At 43.5% G+C, this 20,836-nt stretch overlaps 1 protein-coding gene across 1 annotated transcript in view; it reads right to left on the minus strand.

Annotated features, from left to right (window-relative positions):
• Nucleotides 1-5,874: 5,874 nt before the first annotated feature.
• The window catches only part of LOC112266105 (neurobeachin a), a 255,505-nt gene continuing 240,543 nt past the window's right edge, over nucleotides 5,875-20,836 (minus strand). Inside the window, exons 46-54 of the mRNA XM_042296092.1 lie at nucleotides 20,429-20,518; nucleotides 19,290-19,482; nucleotides 16,242-16,313; nucleotides 15,474-15,629; nucleotides 15,048-15,218; nucleotides 9,783-9,884; nucleotides 8,112-8,308; nucleotides 7,488-7,639; nucleotides 5,875-6,968 (exon numbers count right to left, since the gene is read on the minus strand). Coding sequence (XP_042152026.1) covers nucleotides 6,878-6,968; nucleotides 7,488-7,639; nucleotides 8,112-8,308; nucleotides 9,783-9,884; nucleotides 15,048-15,218; nucleotides 15,474-15,629; nucleotides 16,242-16,313; nucleotides 19,290-19,482; nucleotides 20,429-20,518 — 1,224 coding nt within the window. The 3' untranslated portion in view covers nucleotides 5,875-6,877. The remainder of the gene's footprint in view (nucleotides 6,969-7,487; nucleotides 7,640-8,111; nucleotides 8,309-9,782; nucleotides 9,885-15,047; nucleotides 15,219-15,473; nucleotides 15,630-16,241; nucleotides 16,314-19,289; nucleotides 19,483-20,428; nucleotides 20,519-20,836) is intronic.

Here is a 20,836-nt window from a genome sequence, read left to right on the forward strand (position 1 = left end):
CAGAGACACAGTGAGTTGGCAGGTCTAGACAGAGACACAGTGAGTTGGCAGGTCTAGACAGAGACACAGTGAGTTGACAGGTCTAGACAGAGACACAGTGAGTTGACAGGTCTAGACAGAGACACAGTGAGTTGACAGGTCTAGACAGAGACACAGTGAGTTGACAGGTCTAGACAGAGACACAGTGAGTTGGCAGGTCTAGACAGAGACACAGTGAGTTGGCAGGTCTAGACAGAGACACAGTGAGTTGACAGGTCTAGACAGAGACACAGTGAGTTGACAGGTCTAGACAGAGACACAGTGAGTTGACAGGTCTAGACAGAGACACAGTGAGTTGGCAGGTCTAGACAGAGACACAGTGAGTTGGCAGGTCTAGACAGAGACACAGTGAGTTGACAGGTCTAGACAGAGACACAGTGAGTTGACAGGTCTAGACAGAGACACAGTGAGTTGACAGGTCTAGACAGAGACACAGTGAGTTGACAGGTCTAGACAGAGACACAGTGAGTTGGCAGGTCTAGACAGAGACACAGTGAGTTGGCAGGTCTAGACAGAGACACAGTGAGTTGGCAGGTCTAGACAGAGACACAGTGAGTTGACAGGTCTAGACAGAGACACAGTGAGTTGACAGGTCTAGACAGAGACACAGTGAGTTGACAGGTCTAGACAGAGACACAGTGAGTTGGCAGGTCTAGACAGAGACACAGTGAGTTGGCAGGTCTAGACAGAGACACAGTGAGTTGACAGGTCTAGACAGAGACACAGTGAGTTGACAGGTCTAGACAGAGACACAGTGAGTTGACAGGTCTAGACAGAGACACAGTGAGTTGACAGGTCTAGACAGAGACACAGTGAGTTGACAGGTCTAGACAGAGACACAGTGAGTTGGCAGGTCTAGACAGAGACACAGTGAGTTGGCAGGTCTAGACAGAGACACAGTGAGTTGAGTTGACAGGTCTAGACAGAGACACAGTGAGTTGACAGGTCTAGACAGAGACACAGTGAGTTGACAGGTCTAGACAGAGACACAGTGAGTTGACAGACAGTGAGTTGACAGGTCTAGACAGAGACACAGTGAGTTGCAGGTCTAGACAGAGACACAGTGAGTTGACAGGTCTAGACAGAGACACAGTGAGTTGACAGGTCTAGACAGAGACACAGTGAGTTGACAGGTCTAGACAGAGACACAGTGAGTTGACAGGTCTAGACAGAGACACAGTGAGTTGACAGGTCTAGACAGAGACACAGTGAGTTGACAGGTCTAGACAGAGACACAGTGAGTTGACAGGTCTAGACAGAGACACAGTGAGTTGACAGGTCTAGACAGAGACACAGTGAGTTGACAGGTCTAGACAGAGACACAGTGAGTTGACAGGTCTAGACAGAGACACAGTGAGTTGACAGGTCTAGACAGAGACACAGTGAGTTGACAGGTCTAGACAGAGACACAGTGAGTTGACAGGTCTAGACAGAGACACAGTGAGTTGACAGGTCTAGACAGAGACACAGTGAGTTGACAGGTCTAGACAGAGACACAGTGAGTTGACAGGTCTAGACAGAGACACAGTGAGTTGACAGGTCTAGACAGAGACACAGTGAGTTGACAGGTCTAGACAGAGACACAGTGAGTTGACAGGTCTAGACAGAGACACAGTGAGTTGACAGGTCTAGACAGAGACACAGTGAGTTGACAGGTCTAGACAGAGACACAGTGAGTTGACAGGTCTAGACAGAGACACAGTGAGTTGACAGGTCTAGACAGAGACACAGTGAGTTGACAGGTCTAGACAGAGACACAGTGAGTTGACAGGTCTAGACAGAGACACAGTGAGTTGACAGGTCTAGACAGAGACACAGTGAGTTGACAGGTCTAGACAGAGACACAGTGAGGTTGACAGTGAGTTGACAGGTCTAGACAGAGACACAGTGAGTTGACAGGTCTAGACAGAGACACAGTGAGTTGACAGGTCTAGACAGAGACACAGTGAGTTGACAGGTCTAGACAGAGACACAGTGAGTTGACAGGTCTAGACAGAGAAGCACAGTGAGTTGACAGGTCTAGACAGAGACACAATGAGTTGACAGGTCTAGAGAGAGAAGGACAGTGAGTTGACAGGTCTAGACAGAGACACAGTGAGTTGACAGGTCTAGAGAGATAAGGACAGTGAATTGACAGGTCTAGAGAGAGAACAGTAAGTTGACAGGTCTACAGAGTGGACAGTGAGTTGACAGGTTTAGAGAGATAAGGACAGTGAGTTGACAGGTCTAGAGAGAGAAGCACAGTGAGTTGACAGGTCTAGACAGAGAAGCACAGTGAGTTGACAGGTCTAGACAGAGACACAGTGAGTTGACAGGTCTAGAGAGATAAGGACAGTGAGTTGACAGGTCTAGAGAGAGAAGAACAGTAAGTTGACAGGTCTAGAGAGTGGACAGTGAGTTGACAGGTCTAGAGAGATAAGGACAGTGAGTTGACAGGTCTAGAGAGAGAAGCACAGTGAGTTGACAGGTCTATAGAGAGAAGCACAGTGAGTTGACAGGTCTAGAGAGAGAAGCACAGTGAGTTGACAGGTCTAGAGAGAGAAGGACAGTGAGTTGACAGGTCTAGAGAGAGAAGAACAGTAAGTTGACAGGTCTAGAGAGTGGACAGTGAGTTGACAGGTCTAGAGAGAGAAACACAGTGAGTTGACAGGTCTATAGAGATAAGGACAGTGAGTTGACAGGTCTAGACAGAGACACAGTGAGTTGACAGGTCTAGAGAGATAAGGACAGTGAGTTGACAGGTCTAGAGAGATAAGGACTGTGAGTTGAGAGGTGTAGACAGAGACACAGTGAGTTGACAGGTCTAGAGAGATAAGGACAGTGAGTTGACAGGTCTAGAGAGATAAGGACAGTGAGTTGACAGGTCTAGAGAGATAAGGACAGTGAGTTGACAGGTCTAGAGAGATAAGAATTGTGAGTTGACAGGTCTAGAGAGTGAACAGTGAGTTGACAGGTCTAGAGAGATAAGGACAGTGAGTTGACAGGTATAGAGAGTGGACAGTGTGTTGACAGGTCTAGAGAGTGGACAGTGTGTTGACTGTATCTATCTGCGGAATGTAATTGTCCAAAAGACATTTGTTACCAAATTTCTGTTGTGAGAGAAAGAAAATGTACTGATTGAAAGTATGTTACTGTGCAAAATATGTATTGTTACCCGATGATATTTAAGATTCAGTGACTACATGTGAAGCCAATTTGATTGGGATTCATCACCAGTAGCACGTCTTTGTTCCTGATGATGTTAGTGAATGGTCTTTGTTCCTGATGATGTTAGTGAATGGTCATTGTTCCTGATGATGTTAGTGAATGATCTTTGTTCCTGATGATGTTAGTGAATGGTCTTTGTTCCTGATGATGTTAGTGAATGGTCTTTGTTCCTGATGATGTTAGGGAATGGTCTTTGTTCCTGATGATGTTAGTGAATGGTCTTTCTTCCTGATGATGTTAGTGAATGGTCTTTGTTCCTGAAGAAGCAACCCTTTAGCTGTGGTCATCAGCAAGCCAAACCTGTGAATAAATCACTTCTTCAATCTGAGAGCCTGGTCATTGTGCTGCGTCGTTCCAGGGGGACGACAATAGAACAATCTGGGATTTACAAACAGCAGCCACAGCAGCAGCAATAACAACATCCAGTCAGTAGATGGCAGTATAGGATCATCTGTACCAGATCCAGAAGATAGTAAAACAACAACAAACACAATAAACATTTCAGCACGTTGAGCATCCACTCTTGAGATAACTTTTAGTGCATGGGTTTATTAGTAAAATACATATACATACTCTATTCTATATGCCAGACTATTAGGTAAACATAGTACTAGTTATGTTTAGACTGCTATAAAGAATGGACATTCACCTGCATAAGAGCTTGCTTTATTCATTTTTATTATAAATACAACAAAAAGGAAACCAATTTTATATTGCACAGTTGATCAATCTGTATATATTGGCAGAGCTTAATGTAAAACAGCTTCCAACAAACACAAGGAAAATACCTCAGAAATTGCAACATACGCAAAAAACAAAAGATAAATACAAATAACTTGTAAAATCATATGATATACTTATATCAACAAAATATATTACATACAAATCAAAACAAAAAATTGAAAGCAATAAGAAATGTTTAAAAAAACGACATCAAATTGCAGTGCTAATGTCAACACAAATAAAATGCATTTATTTAGCTAAATCCTCCTTACACAAATATTTGTCAAATATTCTAAATTAACTCAGAATGTCAAATTCATATGGATGGTTATTATGAATCAAACCAGTAAAGTAAGATGGATTTTCCATACAACAGCCACTGTGGGTCTCTGCATGTAGAGCCCCTGGTTTAGCTAGGCTGCTGTCTGTACCATTACAATGCAAATCCAAACTCTTTGCATAATATCATTTAGTTTTTTCCTTTTCATCTTACTGTCAACTCACATGTGGTATATTTAACATTGTTGTAATATTTTTTGTTTATTCAAAATAGTTAAGAATCATTTTTGGATGACTATAGCCTTTTCTTGGTTAGGTTAGCTACATGCCCCAACCTTTCATTTAGCCTGGGTATCAGTCTGTTTGCACTAACATTCCATTCCTTTCCACTACTTGCCATGCCAAATATCATGTCATGTTTGGCATATGACACAGAGTACAATGAGTGGAATGGTAGTACAAAACAGGTCTGGATTGCAGGCTTTAATAAACTCATGGTATTGATAGTTTTCATATTGAGTTGCCATAGTTATCATCCAGAGTTTCTACAACTGATGTCTTGCACTGCCTTCCTTATCAATCCATTAGCTGGAAATACAAACCATGACGACTTAAAGAATTCAGTGCTAAACCTGACTAGCCTGTGGTAGTAATTTTAAAAGTAGATAGAAGTTATTTTAAATCCTTGCCTTTGTTGAAATATAAATCAAATTGTTACCGAACAACAAATGGGATGGAAATCATTACACGGATTGTTATTTCCTGCTAATAATGTGAAACGTGATTAAGAAACAAATTACAATTACAATGGACACATTTCACACAGTACGTAGAGTTCTGAAATTGCCCTTACAGACATGTAAACACATGATCAAATTAACATAGAACACCTACATCAATAGACTACTGTGATGGGAGACCAACTATCAGTCATTATTACAAACCAACTAATCTACGTCCCAAATGGCACGCTAATCCCTTTATAGTGCCTTTCTTTTGACCAGAGCCCTATGAGTCCTGATCAAATGATGCGCACTATAAAGGGAGCAGGGTACCATTTTGGACGCACACTAAGATACGATGTGAGGGAGTCAGGTCACGGCTTGGAACAGAGAATTATGGTTCAACTGTCAAAATGGAGACTAAATGGAGACGTCTTGTTCTTTTCAAATCTTTTCTGGAAATAAACTCTTTCCATCATCCTTATATACAACAGTTTTTTCCTTTTTTCCTAGAAAAGTGTCCCAAGTTTGATATGTATTTGACATACAAATGTTGTATAAACGTTATTAACCGTAGGTTTGTTTATTGTATTTTTCACAGTTTTAAATATGACCAGTTGAATAAAATCATGTTTTAAAATCAGTGTTGAAAGAAACTGTCACTGTAGCACTATAACTGACTTCTTCTAAGATCATCAGTTGAAGGGATTTGTTCTCCATGTCTTTTAACCTATATTTTAACCTGTCTTTTTCTAGGCCTTAGTATCTACAGTTGGGGTCTGAAATGATTGACACCCTTGATAAATATGAGCAAAAATGACTGAATAAAAGAAATAATTCAAATACTGAGCCATATTGTATACTTTAAAAAAAAGTATTATTTTAAACTAATTCAATTGCTCAGAGAAAGGGATATTTTGTTTAACAAGTAATATATATATATATATATATATTAAAATATAGGTTGCAAAGGGAGGGTATTACTGGAAATGTTTAAAGTTTGCCAATAAACTACCAGCATTTTGGTTTCTTTTAAGGATTTTATGTAATCTATCACACAACATCTAGTGGCCCTTTTGGGTACTTCAGATTATCACAGGTCAAAGATCATACCCCCAAGACAGTCTAAACTCCTGTGTTATTGGTAATGGTGAGAGGTTAGCATGTCTTGGGGGTATGATTTTGACCCTCTGTAACTTTCCCACTCATCATTATTCACTCAGGATTATCTGTAATCATGGTAGCATCCACATTAATTACGAAATGTTTAGAAACGTATCATATTCTTATTTACAGTAAAAGTGACTCCAAAATGACAGAATACATTATTTACCATTCATTTCTACCATTCTATAATCAGAAACACAACCTAAACAAACTGAAAATGCATCCAACAAGTTTGTAGGATCCTAAACATGATGTAGTCATTGCATGCTAGGGATATGGTACCTAATACTACACTTTTGACAACTTTATTTATAAGAATCTTCAGGGAGCTTTAATTTTCACTCCTACCTTTTTGAGAATAGTTTTTTAAAACTTGTTAAACAACATTTATTTCTCTAAGCAATTCTATTAACATAAAATAATATAATTCTCACATTTTTGGGAGCATATAATATAGCTCAGTTTCAGAATTATTTATTTTATACAGTCATTATTGTTCATCTTCATCAAGAGTGTCAATAATTGCAGACCTCACTGTATTCCTACAGTTTATGGTTAGTTAGTTAACCTGTTGTTAACTTGTAGTTGACCTGTGAGGTTAGTTAGCATTAGTTAACTCTTATACCGTAATTAGCTAACTTGTATCGGTAGTTAACAGCAGCTAACCTGTGTAGTTGGTTAACTCCAGGTGTCCTCCAAACCTGCGGCCATGTTGTACTGCCTCTCTGTCTCTGTAACCCTCAGTATCTGTTCTGGTGCTCGTAGTGCCACCGGTTGAAGTCGATGTTGAACGCCACAATGCTGCCGGATGCCATGCCAGTGATGAGAGTCCTGGGGGAGGGGACACACACACACATACAATGCAGTATGTTCATCAACACAATGTACCTCTATATGACCCATTACTTTACTAACATAAACACAATAGGTGTGTGTGTGTATGTGTGTGGTGTGTGTCTGGTGTGTGTGTGTATGTATGTGTGTGTGAGGAAAGTGACGCTTGTGTATTGCTCCAAGGCAAGTGTGCTTTCAGAACCTTGCACTGCAATTTCGGTGTCTCTATGGCAACCGGTTCTATTTAAAGAAAACAAAGCTCACTGAACTGCGAACGTTCCGTTTCCCCAAATGTACCCTGACAAGCATGAAACACACAGGCCCTTTCAGTGTTACAGCCTACATACCGCTCTACAACCACACATGCAAGCACACACACACACTCACGCACTCACGCACTCACGCACGCACTCAAGCACGCACGCACGCACTCAAGCACGCACGCACGCACACACACACACAAGCCATTGATCCTGTTGTAGAGGCAACCTAACTGGGTGGACTAACAGGACTAACCTCTGGTCGTGAGAGAGGTCCATTGCGCGGACACCAGCATCACAGCCTGGGTAGATGTAGAGTTGTTTGAAGTCACAGGCCTGCCACACCTCCACCACCCCGTTGTCTCCTCCTGTCACCAGGTTCTGACCGTCACTACTCAGCATAATGGCCTAGGGAGCACATCATAATAATTATATAATAATAAATAACAAAAATAAATCACAAATACGACATCATCTACCTCAAATCACAGCCTAGGCCCTATGTAGTAAACTACTTTAGATATTTAGACCCTAGGCCCTATGTAGTGCACTAAGTTTGAATACTGCTGTCCAGCAATGATTACAAACACAATTTACTGAGCTTGAGCAATTCAGATTTAAAAAAGGGGTGTGAAGACGTATGCAATCAAGAATGCAATCAAGATATCTTAATTTAAATATATATATGTATTATTATTCATTTGGAGAATTTTACATAATTCTCTTTCACTTTTAAAATGTGGAGTAGGTTCTGTAGATCGGTGGAAAACCTCCCCAATTGAATCCCTTTGTTATATTTAATTTTAAGACAGTAAAATGTGAAGACTGTGTAAGGCGTGTGTAGACTTTTACTAGGCACATATTGTGTCTGTGGTCTTACCCGTGTTGAGTCGTTGACCTCCATCTGAGCCAGTAGTTTTCCATTGATGCTGAAGTTACAGAAACGTCCTCTCTCGTAGCAGATAATACAGTGGCCCTCGCTGGACACTGATATGAGGCGGGGACACAGGCAGTTATCTGGGCCCTCCAGGGCCCGCAGCAGGTCCCCTGTTATAGTGTGGACCAGACACGGACCCTCTGGAGGGAGAGCAAGATAGAGTTACACACGAACACGCACGGACGTATGCACACACACTGTTTCAAGAATGTTACTCAACATTCCACTCCTAACTGAGATACTCAACATTCCACTCCTAACTGAGATACTCAACATTCCACTCCTAACTGAGATACTCAACATTCCACTCCTAACTGAGATACTCAACATTCCACTCCTAACTGAGATAACTCAACTATGTACTGTGGCATGTGACATTACAATCCTATCAGCCAACTCAAATACACCATATAAACAAAAGTATGTGGACACCCTTTCAAATTAGTGGATTGGGCTATTTCAGCCACACACGTTGCTGACAGGTGTATAAAATCGAGCACACAGCCATGCAATCTCCATAGACAAATATTGGCAGACGAATGGCCTTACTTAAGAACTCAGTGACTTTCAACGTGGCACCGTCATAGGATGCCACCTTTCCAACCTGTCAGCTTATCAAATGTCTGCCCTGCTAGAGCTGCCCCGGTCAACTGTAAGTGCTGCTATTGTGATGTGGAAACGTCTAGGAGCAACAACGGCTCTGCCGCAAAGTGGTAGGCCACACAAGCTCACAGAAAGGGACCGCCAAGTTCTGAAGCGTGCAGCACGTAAAAATCATCTGTCCTCAGTTGCAACACTCACTACTGAGTTCCAAACTGCCACTGGAAGCAATTCCATGCATTTCCACTGCTCCAGAGTCCAAGGGCGGTGAGCTTCACACCACTTCAGCCGACACTTGGCATTGCACATGGTGTTCTTAGGCTTGCTCGGCCATGTAAACCCATTTCATGAAGCCCCGAACAAAAAGTTATTGTGCTGACATTGTTTCCAGTAACAGTTAGGAACTCAGTAGTGATTGTTGCAACCGAGGACAGACAATTTTTACACACTACGCGCTTAAGCACTCGGCGGTCCCGTTCTGTGAGCTTGTGTGACCTACCACTTTGTGGCAGAGCCGTTGTTGCTCCTACACGTTTCCACTTCACAATAACAGCACTTACAGTTGACCGGGGTGGCTCTAGCAGGGCAGAAATTTGACAAACTGACCTGTTGAAAAGGTGGCATCGCATGACTGTGCCGTGTTAAAAGTCCTTCAGTAATACCATTCTACTGCCAGTGTTATCTATGGAGATTGCATGGCTGTGTGCTCGATTTTATACACATGTTAGCAACGTGTGTGGCTGACAGGCCAAATCCACTAATCTGAAGGGGTGTCCAAATAATTTTTTTATATAGTGTATGTTTTTTTAAAAATACTGTGACTTCAATTTTATAGTAGTTCTTTCTATAGTGCCTTGGGTGCGAGAAAAGCACTTTATAAACCAGATGAATCATTATTATTAGATGAAGGAGATAGTGCACTACTTTGGAACAGAGCCATATGGGCCCTGGTCAAAAGAAGTGCACTACACAGGGAATAGAGTGCCATTTGGGACTCAGGCTGTCTCTGCTGACCTTTGGCTCCACTGATGACCAGTCCCAGCTCGGCACACACAGAGACACACACCACCTCATGGTCATGGCCGGTCAGCACAGCTCGTGGTGCCGGGTAGTCACCTGGAACACAACAGTTGGGTTTTATTAAGGACAACATACCATAGCTTGGGATCGTTGCAACAGAGCGCACTTCACTGGGGGATGCACTTATTAGGAGCGATTGAGAAGAATGTAACTTTCTGAAATAAGAGCATTCATCAGGACTCAAATGTGTTGTTATGTTGATAAATAACTGACCACAGACATTGTGAGAGTGACACCCACCCAGCTGCTTCTAGCGAGGTCCTTGTCAATTGTCATATAAATGTTGTGACGGCAAATCATCCCTTCCCCAACCACCCTCCCCTCACACTGTCCCATGATTGATGACGGCTGGGGGAGAGGCTAGTGAAGGGAGGTCCTGGACACCTGGAGTCTCTCCCCTTCTCGTCCCTCTCTCCTCTCCTCCCTTCTACTCCCTTCCACCCCTCTCTCCTCTCACCCCATATGTCCTTTCCTTCCTCTCTCCTCTCATCCCTCTTTCTTCTCCCCTCTCCTCCCTTTCACCCCTCTCTCTTCTCCAGTCCCTTAGAGGGTAGGACCAGAACAGACCTGTCAGTTCCAGGACAGTGTGAGGCCTCCAGAGACCACGGACTCATCCAGCTCACCTGCCCTACAAAAGATTCAATCAACCTACACTGAGCCCCCCCAAGCCAGCCAACACAACCTCCCCACCCTGCCTCACATTGCAGTGGTATGGGCCGGGCTGGGCCTGAGAGGCAGGTGGGGGATTGAGCTGGAAGTAATTTTAATGACCAGGGGCCTCATTTATCAAGAATGCGTACATTTCTCACTACATTCTGAGCAACGGATAAATGGTAGCCTAATATTTGTTTTGTAGCGGGAATAATAGTCTACATGACATCTCCTTACCAATGGAAAATGCATCTGTTTCATCATTAGGCATATGTTTTAATGTTTTTATTAGCCTACCATTATTATCATTCCTGTGTATCAAACGCCTCCATTTCCCTCAAAATAACAATATTTGCTTGCAATACAGTTGATCAACCCCTTGACGTGGTAAATACTCCTGATCTGAGATTTGCATGGAGATAAGCAAAGTTTCCCATCAAGTTCAACATTGATAAATGTTGATAAAACACCTTTGTGGGATAACTGGCGCAGGCAAGCTTTAGTCATTTCTGTGGGCTGACTGGGCACGGACCTTTGATAAATGAGGCATGAGGTGTTTAAGGACACATGCAGGCTGGTGTACATTAGAGGGCACTGTCCTCTTCCTGCCAAGGGTTACAACATCTTCAACTCTGTCATATATGAATCATATAATACTCTCCTACCTAGATTTGCTGTGAACTGAAGTCTGACAAAAAGTATTATTGTTCATCTTAAAATTGTATCGTAAATTATGATTAACTGCTTTATTAATAATACAACTAAATAGCTCAAATACAGTACCAAAAGTGTCAAAAGTTTGGACACGCATACTCGTTCATACTCGTTCATACTCGTTCATACTCGTTCATACTCATTTCTTATTTTTTTAAACTATTTTCTACATTGTAGAATAATAGTGAAGACATTAAAACTATGAAATAACACATATGGAATCATGTAGTAACCAAATCAAAATGTATTTTATATTTGAGATGCTTCAAGGTAGCCACCTTTTGCCTTGATGACAGCTTTGCACACTCTTGGCATTCTCAGAACCAGCTTCATGAGGTGGTCACCTGGAATGCATTTCACTTAAACATGTGTGCCTTGTTAAAAGTTCATTTGTGGAATTTCTTTCCTTCTTAATGCGTTTGAGCCAATCACTTGTGTTGTGACAAGGTACACGTGGTATACAGAAGAAAGCCCTGTTTGGTAAAAGACCAAGTCCATATTATGGCATGAACAGCTCAAAAAGCAAAGAGAAATGACAGTCCATCCCTACGTTAAGATATGAAGGTCAGCCAAAATATCAAGAACTTTGAATGTTTCTTCAAGTGCAGTCGCAAAAACCATCTTGCGCTATGATGAAACTGGATCTCATGAGGACCGCCACAGGAAAGGAAGACACAGAGTTAACTCTGCTGCAGCAGAGGATAAGTTCATTAGAGTTACCAGCCTCAGAAATTGCAGGCCAAATAAATGCTTCATGGAGTTCAGGTAACAGATACATCTCAACATCAACTGTTCAGAGGAGACTGAGTCAGGCCCTCATGGTCGAATTGCTGCAAAGAAACCACTACTAAAGGACACCAATAATAAGAAGAGACTTGCTTGGGCCAAGAAACATGAGCAATGGACATTAGACTGGTGGAAATCTGTCTTTTGGTGTAATGAGTCCAAATTGGAGATTTTTGGTTCCAACTGCTGTGTCTTTGTGAGATGCAGAGTAGGTGAATGGATGATCTCTGCATGTGTTGTTCCCACCATGAAGCATGGAGGAGGAGGTGAGATGGTGCTTTGCTGGTGACACTGTCTGTGATTTATTTAGAATTCAAGGCACACTTAACCTGCATTCTGCAGTGATACGCCATCCCATCTGGTTTGCACTTAGTGGAACTATCATTTGTTTTTCAACAGGACAATGACCCAAAACACACCTCCAGGCTGTGTAAAGGTTATTTGACCAAGAAGGAGAGTGATGGAGTGCTGCATCAGATGACTTTTCCTCCACAATCACCTGACCTCAACCCAATTGAGATGGTTCGGGATGACTTGGACAGTAGAGTGAAGGAAAAGCAGCCAACAAGTGAAAATGATATGTAAGAACTCCTTCAAGACTGTTGGAAAAGCATTACAGGTGAAGCTGGTTGAGAGAATACTAAGAGTGTGCAAAGCTGTCATCAAGGCAAATGGTGGCTACTTTGAAGAATCTAAAATCTAAAATATATTTTAATTTGTTTAACACTTTTTTGGTTACTACATGACTCCATATGTGTTATTTCATAGTTTTGATGTCTACACTATTATTTTACAATTTAGAAAAAAGTAAAAATAAAGAAAAACCCTAGTTGTGTCCAAACTTTTGACTGGTACAGTAGGTAGCTACTGAAGACCACTATGTGGTCATCTATAGTGAAGAACTTATTAAATGTTCAATCTGAAAAAACTGATATCAAACATCCTGGTTTGATTGATATGGAATATGATTAGTTGAAGTTCTCTCCATAGAAGAAACCTTCCTTTGTTAGGGAAGGTGCACAGTACAGTAAGCATTGTGTGTGTGTGTGTGTTTGTGTGTGTGTGTGTGTGTGTTTGTGTGTGTGTGTGTACCACGGGAGTGTTTTCTCCTGCAGTATAGTGCTGCAGCACCCTCTATTAATTGGAACAAACCAAGCTGAAATTCTTAATTATCTTCAGTAAAGATAATGAGAAAACACTCACCTCAACCACAGCCTCATGTGACACCAGTAGATGCACAGCACACGCACACACACACACACACACACACACACACACACACACACACACACACACACACACACACACACACACACACACACACACACACACACACACACACACACACACACACACACACACACACACAGGCCAGACAAATGGTGAAGTGGTTGTTTTGAACACAGATAATTAGTGAGTATGAGGAACTAAGTGAGAAGAGCAGCAGAAATCAAATCACACTCTGGAGCTGAATAGCAAGACATCTGGAGTATTTACTGGAACGCAAGTGACACACACCGGTGTTATGTGCGGGATCCAGGGGGCCTGGCCCGCCCTTCCCCAACCAAATAAAATATTGAAATAATGATAATTTATTTGACTGAGATGCGCACCGACAGAAAGATGCATTAATCTCAGATAAAGCACCTGAGTGAGCAAAACAGCACCCCTCTGTCTCTGTATGTGTGGACCATGTATCTGACGCTGTCTGTGCAAAAGGACTATGGTATGTTATACTTTTTCTGGCCAGACAGCATCAGAAACACGGGCTACATATAGTAAGACCGAGTGGCGCTGTTTCGTCCGCTAGTTTCTGCAGCGAGGAATTAGCCCAATGCGTTTCTATGGGCACAATATGCAGACCTAAACTTGTTGAAAGGCATTATATACAGATCTCTGGTTTCAGCCACTTGAACATTAGAAAGGAAAGTTGACGGGTGCACAGTGCACTGTTCGGAGGCTGGCTTCCCCTAACGTAAAAATGATATAATTACTCCTGTCTAAATAAAATCATTTAAAAGTCTTTACCAGAGAGCTTGACTTAGCCACAGAGCATCATTGGCTCCTTCTTTTTAAATAGCCTATGCTTATTTGCGAAGCCAGAATTCGTGCACCGTGCGCGGCTATAGGCCAGGCTGAACATTGAGTTGCATCTGTCAGTGAATAGCATCTTAAATGGGTTTAGATAATGTGTCCTCAGTACAAGAAGGAGGGGCATGCACTAAACTCTACAGAATGTTCTCTGCTGTCTCTTGCCAAATCTTGCACAGTCATTGTTTCATTGTGTGAATTGTTTGCCCTTTGATTGTTGATTTTTATTAATTCAACATTACATACACACTGTTCAAAAGTTTGGGGTCACTTAGAAATGTCCATGTTTTTTTAAAGAAAAGCACATTTTTTTTGTCCATTAAAATAACATCAAATAGATCAGAAATACAGTGTAGACAGACGTTATTAATGTGGTAAATGACTATTGCAGCTGGAAGTGGCTGATTTTTTATGGAATATCTACATAGTCGTACAAGAGGCCCATTATCAGCAACCATCACTCCTGTGTTCCGATGGCACATTGTGTTAGCTAGTCAAAGTTTATCATTTTACAAGGCTAAATGAAAACACTTTTGCAATTATGTTAGCACAGCTGAAAACTATTAAACCATTAACAACATTTGAAGAAAAAAAAACGGGCCCGCCTATAGAAATCAAAAGGCAGTCCAACTGATTCATTCTGGAATCAGCCCCGCTCCCTGTCTCTGTCCATCATTCCATAACAAGAGTGGAAACCAGAATTTTCACTGCTGATCAAAGAATGCTTCTATTAATATAATAATCTACCTTGATGAACTACAGCTCCACGACGAAGTGCTGTAATTCATTTGAGCTCATATGAAGAGCTTCCTCTCTCTACCCTTGAACAGAGGGCAACTACTGGCTTCAGCTCATGGACAGGACTGTTACACTGTGTGTGTGTCTGTGTGTGTGTTTGTGTATGTCTGTCTCTGTCTGTTTGTGTGTGTGTGCATGTAAGTGTGTGTTCAGACTTACTGTTGTTGGGGTTGTCTCCTATGATGTGGTGTCGTCCGCTCCAGTACCACAGTAGCAGAGTAGCGTCTCTGGACCCTGACACGATGTAGCAGTCTCCCCCGATGTAGCTCTCTGACCTGGCCAGACACGTCACCACGTCCCAGTGGCCAAACACTATCTGGGTCAGCTTACCTGCAGGACAGAGAGAGCAATATAAAGTATTGTAGACGTACAGTAGTAATAAGGTAGTAGTATTATACGGTCTGTACTATTATCTGGGTCAGCTCACCCGCACAGAGACAGTATTATGATTTAAAACTTTGTGTCTAGGCCTACTGTGTGGAAGTAGTACAGTGTAATATAGTAGTAGTATAGTACTACAGTAGTATAGTAGTAGTATTATGGTGGTACTATAGTAGCGAGTAGTACCATGGTAGTTAGTATTACCTGTCTCGGTGGAGTAGACTCTGAAACTCTTGTCCCAGAAGCCACAGACCAGGATGTAGCGGTTGTCGGCGGTAACCACGAAGCAGTGTGTGTTGATCTGGATGCTCTGATCCACCAGGTCTGTGATCTGACGCTTGTTACTCCCAGAGTTGTTGGCTACACACCCACACAGAGGGATAACTTAGTTAGTATTTAGTACAATGGTCTGATCTGGCCTCAGGGTTACACTCACCAATCAGAGGGATAACTTAGTCAGTATTCAGTACAATGGTCTGGCCTGGCCTCAGGGTTACACTCACCAATCAGAGGGATAACTTAGTCAGTATTCTGCACAATGGTCTGGCCTGGCCTCAGGGTTACACTCACCAATCAGAGGGATAACTTAGTCAGTATTCAGTACAATGGTCTGTCCTGGCCTCAGGGTTACACTCACCAATCAGAAGGATAACTTAGTCAGTATTCTGCACAATGGTCTGGCCTGGCCTGAGGGTTACACTCACCAATCAGAAGGATAACTTAGTCAGTATTCTGCACAATGGTCTGGCCTGGCCTGAGGGTTACACTCACCAATCAGAAGGATAACTTAGTCAGTATTCAGTACAATGGTCTGTCCTGGCCTCAGGGTTACACTCACCAATCAGAAGGATAACTTAGTCAGTATTCTGCACAATGGTCTGGCCTGGCCTGAGGGTTACACTCACCAATCAGAAGGATAACTTAGTCAGTATTCAGTACAATGGTCTGGCCTGGCCTCAGGGTTACACTCACCAATCAGAGGGTCCATCTCTATGGGCAGGTGGTGGGCCTGTTCCAGGGAGTAACCTGGCGCTCCTCTCAAACCTGGAAACACACACACACACATTTCACATGTATGTCACACAAGCAGGTACACACACAAGTATGCACGCACACACATACACACACCCTGAACACCTGCTCCATGGTTAGAGGTTGGTTCATGAAGGTTTCCATGAAGCTTATTGATTTCAGTTCCTGACTGTCAGGCTGAGTAGAGCTATGATCCTCTGGAGGGCAGAAACACAGCAGTATGCTGGGAATATGAAGCCCTTATTATTCTGCTCATTATTGTTGGAACCCAGAACCCTTTTCTTCTCTCCAACAGAAGAACATTGGAGTTGCAGCTGTGGTCCTTAACGACAGAATGTAAGGCTACACTCTGGTCCTCAACTCGGTGTGTGTGTGTGTGTGTGCGCGCTCCGGTGACAGATGTGGAAGTGTGAAGAGAATCTGGTGCAGTTGCAGCCTAATTTCCCAGTAAGCTTTCAGGTGACCCTTGACCCTGAGGTGAGTTTGGTCCCTGAGAAGTGTGCATGTGTGTGTGTGTTTGTGTTTGTGCGTGTGAATGTGTGTGTGTGTGTGAATGTGTGTGTGTGTGTGTGTGCACCTGCGTGTGTGTGTGTGTTTTTTTTTCTTTAGAGCGTTGGAGGGTAATGTTGTTCACTCATGCCTGAGGACCAACATGTGGAAGCACTCAGTCGCTCTTTACCTGACCAAGGGGTGTAGCATGGTGGGTAGATATTGTCGTGGCTTGACTTTAACATTAACCTGACTGTTATTTATCTAATTACCTAAATATGTTTAATTGTTACCCTATTCAATGAATCGTGTAACAATTAACTCATTAGGATCTGGGGCACCATGAGAGCGGTTCTTTAAAGAGTTACCATCTCCCGAATTAAACTCTAAAGGTCTTTACCTATCACGTCTATAAACAGTCAACTTATTCATCATAACCGTGTATCATATCATTGTTCTGCACATTCGTAACCTCCTTGCATCTGCAAAAACCAGAGCCTTACTTATTCAGTCCAACACAAGTTGATTTAATTAATTATTTACTAGCTAATTAAATGGTAACACAGGATAAACATACACACTTTATACACTAAAAACAGGTCCCTGGCGGGATGACAACAATATGGCTGCTTGTTATAAAAGAGATCGAGGGATGGGGGGCAAAGATGGGCAGAGACACAACCTTGGTACATTTAGAAACTACTCTCACTTACAGTAATCATATACTTTACACATGAACCGCCACCCTCTTTGAGCAAGAAATCATGAATGTATTTACATGAAATGCCAGATCTCTCTCGGTGGACAGGGCCAAGAAAGGGGGTTGGGCCTTTACGTGGCAAGCTTGTAAGGCTCTGATTGTTCCAAAATGGTTCCAACAAGTCTTCTACTGTTGTTCTTCTCTGTAGTTTCCGGTATCTGGTGACTTGCCGTGTAGTCCTGAACAGAACTACAATTGATTTTTCTTCCATTCACTCCTGAAGATGCTTCTATGAAGATAGGCTAGCCAGCCGGGTCGATGGTTCCCAGTGGGGTGGTGAGAGTAACGTAATATGATGGTTTGAGCAGAGAAACGTTAGTAGAATGGTCCCACTTAAATTTGCTTTCGAAGCTAATCAGCCGTACCAGTGATTGTCCGAGAGGTGAGTTTATCATCTCTACCTCGTGTTGATATTCAAAGTTCAGACCACTTTAAATGTGCAGCTGCATCTCAACGTTTTTCTGGTCTGACATGTTAATCCTTAACCCAGTTTGTTCGAAAGGATGGTTCCATCAGGCTGACACGCTCTCTGACCTCACTCAGGGGCGTGACTTGTCACTGTGCAAAGTTTATGTAACACAATTATCTCTTATGGCTCCTAAAATGGTTTGTCCAGACCCAGGCTGTTACAGACCCAGGCTGTTACAGACCCAGGCTGTTACAGACCCAGCCTGTTACAGACCCAGGCTGCTACAGACCCAGGCTGTTACAGACCCAGGCTGTTACAGACCCAGCCTGCTCCAGACCCAGGCTGCTCCAGACCCAGGCTGCTCCAGACCCAGGCTGCTACAGACCCAGGCTGCTACAGACCCAGGCTGCTACAGACCCAGGCTGTTCCAGACCCAGGCTGTTCCAGACCCAGGCTGCTACAGACCCAGGCTGCTAGACCCAGACCCAGGCTGTTCCAGACCCAGGCTGCTACAGACCCAGGCTGTTTGCCAGACCCAGGCTGCTACAGACCCAGGCTGCTACAGACCCAGGCTGCTACAGACCCAGGCTGCTACAGACCCAGGCTGTGTAAGTTAGCCCTGGTTGATAAGGAGGGGTTTTACAGGGCCACTGCTGTGGTAGGTAGCACATGTGGTGGAACACGCAATTAGTTTTACAAGAGCATGTGTGTTCTGGCCTATGAGTGTGTGTGTGTGTGTGTGTGTGTGTGTGTGTGCGTGCGTGTACACTACCGTTCATAGTTTGGGGTCACTTAGAAATGTCCTTGTTTTTTAAAGAAAAGCACTTTTTTTTTGTCCATTAAAATAACATCAAATAGATCAGAAATACAGTGTAGACATTGTTAATGTTGTAAATGACTATTGTAGCTGGAAGCGGTACAGAGGCCCAATATCAGCAACCATCACTCCTGTGTTCCAATGGCACGATGTGTTAGCTAATCCACGTTTATCATTTTAAAAGGCTCATTGATCATTAGAAAACCCTTTTGCAATTATGCTAGCACAGCTGAAAACAGTTGTTCTAATTAAAGAAGCAATAAAACTGGCCTTCTTTCGACTAGTTGAGTATCTGGGGCATCAGCACTTATGGGTTCGATTACAGGTCATTTACAACATTAACAATGTCTACACTGCATTTCTGATCAATTTGATGTTATTCTAATGGACGAAAAAATGTGCTTCTCTTTCAAGAACAAGGACATTTCTAAGTGACCCCCAAACCTTTGAACGGTAGAGTATGTGTGTTCTGGTCTGTGCTTTCTGGCCTCTGTGTGTGTGTAGTACCCTCACCGACAGTGTTGTGCCAGCGGTTGACAGCGAACAGTCGGCTGCAGGTGACGGTGACAGCGGCAGGGACAGAGAGGTGTGGCAGGGTGTTGGCTGCTACATGTGTCACCGGGGAGTTGGAGGGGAACTTCAACACCATGATCACATCCTGCTGCATCTGGTCCTTGAACATCAGAGGACTCTGGGGAAGGAAACACTATTGAGTAGAAGAGAGGGAGTGTGGAGGATGGAGGATGGAGGGATGGAGGAGGAGGAGGAGAGAGAAGGGGACAGAATGAAGAGAGGTAATTAGTGTGGAGGTTAAACATGTTTCAGACACAGAAAAGCAGGAGAGGAGGGGGAGGAAGAAGAGGAAGAGGGGAGAGGGTAGGGGGGAGGAGGACAGGAGGGAGGAGGAAGAGGGGAGGGAGGAGGGGGAAGAGAAGGGGGAAGAGGACCCCCCCGACAGTCTGATGGTCAGTCAGACAGACAGACATGTAGGCAGACACACATACACAAATACAGAGACAGACAGGGGTTAGAAACATGAGATGGAATTGTTGTTTATAGTACATGAAACATCAGGGACAAGGGTTGTCCATCCATTTGCATGTATCTTCACTTGCAAGCAAAGTCGGGACAACATTTTCCTAATGCTAAATAATGTAGGTCATTTTTGTACTTTGCACTACTTTTGCACTACAAAAATGTGGCGCTCAGTTTAGTTGACTGTATGGGGATAGCAAAAAGGACTAAACCCACAACACGTCAGACACGTCAGACGGCTGTGGTAGAACTGGGTCAGTAGGGGGCACTCTTCCCTCTGCTCTACACAATAGACACATCAACTCCTCATTCAATGGAGCCATTGGAAATATGTTGGAAGCAATGGGGACTGGGGAATTGAAATGGGGAGTGGGTACAAGGAGTGGAGGACATGGTAGAGAAGAGAGCATAGAGAAACCTATTGGCAAAATATTCTCTCTCCCACCATGGAGAGATGGGACTGCCACACAAACCAAAGACATTCAAACACATTCACACACACACGAAAGCACAAACGCGCACACACACATACACAGACACACTTGCATGGATACACACGCACACAGATAGACAGAGACGCAGTGGAGATAATTTTTCCAGCATGCCGTGTGTCTCACCAGGTGCATGGCCGAGCTGCGAGGAGGATGTGGCTCGATGAGCAACTGAGACGGAGTCTGTCCAACAATCAGAATCTGCTTCTCCATCGCCTGAGGAGAGAGGAGAGACGGAAAGGGAGGGAGATAGGGAGAGGAGAGAGGGAAAATAGAGAGAGCAAGGGAGAGAGAGAGAGAGAGAGCGAACGAGCAGGAAGGCGAGGGAGAGAGGGGGGGCGAGAGATGGAGAGCGAACAGGAAGGCAGGGGAGAGAGAGAGGGAGAGAGAGGGAGAGAGGGAGGGAGGATAGAGAGAGCAAGGGGGAGAGAGAGAGAGAGAGGGGGAGGGAGAGCGAGTGAGCAGGAAGGCGGGGGAGAGAGAGGGGGAGAGAGGAAGAGAGAGGGGGAGAGCAGGGGAGAGGGAGAGGGCAGA

This window comes from Oncorhynchus tshawytscha, linkage group LG13 (genome assembly GCF_018296145.1).
Source record: "Oncorhynchus tshawytscha isolate Ot180627B linkage group LG13, Otsh_v2.0, whole genome shotgun sequence".
Lineage (NCBI taxonomy): Eukaryota > Metazoa > Chordata > Actinopteri > Salmoniformes > Salmonidae > Oncorhynchus > Oncorhynchus tshawytscha.